The sequence below is a fragment of the Vollenhovia emeryi genome, unplaced genomic scaffold (genome assembly GCF_000949405.1).
Source record: "Vollenhovia emeryi isolate VEMERY1.0 unplaced genomic scaffold, V.emery_V1.0 DF946185.1, whole genome shotgun sequence".
Taxonomy (NCBI): domain Eukaryota; kingdom Metazoa; phylum Arthropoda; class Insecta; order Hymenoptera; family Formicidae; genus Vollenhovia; species Vollenhovia emeryi.
In genome coordinates this window covers 1-1969 of record NW_011960181.1, presented here as the reverse complement: position 1 = coordinate 1969, position 1969 = coordinate 1, and the positions used below count along the sequence as shown (strand labels likewise).

The following is a 1969-nucleotide window of genomic DNA, read 5'->3' as shown; positions in this document are numbered from 1 at the left end:
TTTTGTTAGTGGGAAGCCGCCCGCCATGCAGAGGCCCCTTAGTTGATTTGCGACCTCCTGCAATTGTTGTATTGTATCTGCACCACCAAATATATCAGTGACATACCTGCCGTGAGTGATAACTGGCACAGCCAGTGGGAAACTATGTCCTTCGTCTTTTGTTAATTGTAACAAGGTCCGTACGGCTGAGAATGGTGCAACCTTCGTCCCGTAAGTGCCCGTTGTTGAATGATATGGCACCTCATTGAGCTGATTGTCCATCCAGAGTATCCGCTGTAACTCCCAGTCATCCTTGTGAATCTGAATCGGTCTGTCCATTTTGGTGATGTCCGTAGCGAAAATGTGACGATGTCTACGTATCCTAGGTAGAACATCTGAGATGTTCAGATGTAGCTTTGCTCCAGTGTACATGAGGTAGTTGACCGAGTAGCCTGATGTGGATGCGCTAGAGCCATTGAAAACCACCCGCAGTTTCGTTGTAATACTGGCCGACTTGAGAACACCGTGATGTGTCAGGTGAAAATGTGAGCGATGACTGGAGATGAATGATGCCTTCGTAATGTGGTTGAGCGTCTCGTAATCCATCATGAATTGTTGATAGAGACGTTGATAGTTCACATCCCTTGAGAATCGTCTGCGTAATCCCTTCAGACATTGATGAGCGACGTTGTAAGAATCACCCAAAAGATCGTCTGGTGAATTGAGTAGAATCCTGTCGATGTACCTCTCTGAAGAATCACGAGAGTGTGTAGTATTGAAGTGCTTCTCGCACCTCTGCTCGTCAGGAGTGAGCTGAGTGACATCGTGAGTAGGTACTTCCTCTTGAACCCAAAATTTTGTCAGTAACTCGTTGAGAGCATCCTCGTTGACTTGAGTGGAAGCCTGGTGCGTTGATGTGCGTGTTGCTTCCCGATTGACTGGTCCAAGAACGAGCCATCCGAAAATGGAGAGTTGCGCTATCGGTATGAGTGGAGAATGCCGAATGATATTGGGCTTGATGATTTGCCCGTAAGCGTCTGCGCCGATGAGGATGTCAACTGGCCGCGGGATGAGAAAATCAGGGTCGGCTAATGCCAAGTTCTTGAGATGCGGCCATTCTTCCGGTTCTGCCTCGAACGATGGTAAGATTGATGTAACTGTCAGCAGGACATGAGCTTGAATTGTGGCAGCTGCGTTGGAATGTGTCGAGCGTAACGTGAGTGACACGACTCCTCGTGTCCGAGTACACTCCTTGCCTGCAATTCCAGTGACGACAATACTTGAGTAGTGACGAGGGATGTTGAGCTGCCGGATGAGATTCTCCGTGACGAAGGTGAGTTCGGATCCTGCGTCCATGAGTAGACGCGCTGAGCGATGAGTGGTGGATGAGCTACCACGGCTGTGGCGAGTAGAGTTGAGCAGGATGAGCAGACGTGTGAGCTGGTCTCGACGATTGCACCGTGTCTTCAGTTCGAGGGCGTGACCGACGAACCACAGGTTGATTGAGCGGACGAAGCTGTCAGTGAGTGGCGGAGTACGCCGATGATGCGTTGCGCGTGCGTGTGGCACAGCGTTTCCTCCTGATGAGCGTTTCCCGAGAAATGCTCGTGATGAGTGAGCGCAGAGGGCCATGAGACCTCGAAGTAGGTGTTTTCCTTGAGAAACGCCTTGTGCGTCTCCTCAATTTGAAGCCAGAGCTGATTTATCTCTTCAATAGAAATCTCTGCAAGGGACTCCGGGAGAATTTCTGCGATGGCCTTGAGAGTAGAGATCCGACCCAGCTGCGTCCGCACCTTCAGGGCGAGTTCCGTGGAGAGCCGAGCCGGAGACGCCGTCCTCGAGGATAAGCGATCTCCCGGCCGCAGTTCCAGTTGCTGAGACACCGGGCGGTCCGCCTTGCCCGTTTTATGATCGTCCGACATGGTGAGATGACACGTGAGAGAGCCGTGGTATTACACGATCGATGCGTGTCACCGTGTATATGAGCGTC

The 1969-nt window shown here is 51.3% G+C and overlaps 1 protein-coding gene across 1 annotated transcript; it reads right to left on the bottom strand.

Moving 5' to 3' along the window:
• Positions 1 to 106: 106 nt before the first annotated feature.
• Positions 107 to 1335, bottom strand: LOC105560135 (the record flags this gene model as incomplete). The annotated part of the gene is made up of 1 exon (XM_012008981.1): positions 107 to 1335. A coding segment is annotated over exon 1 (1229 nt), but the record flags the coding sequence as incomplete, so codon positions are not given.
• Between the last annotated feature and the right edge of the window lie 634 nt (positions 1336 to 1969).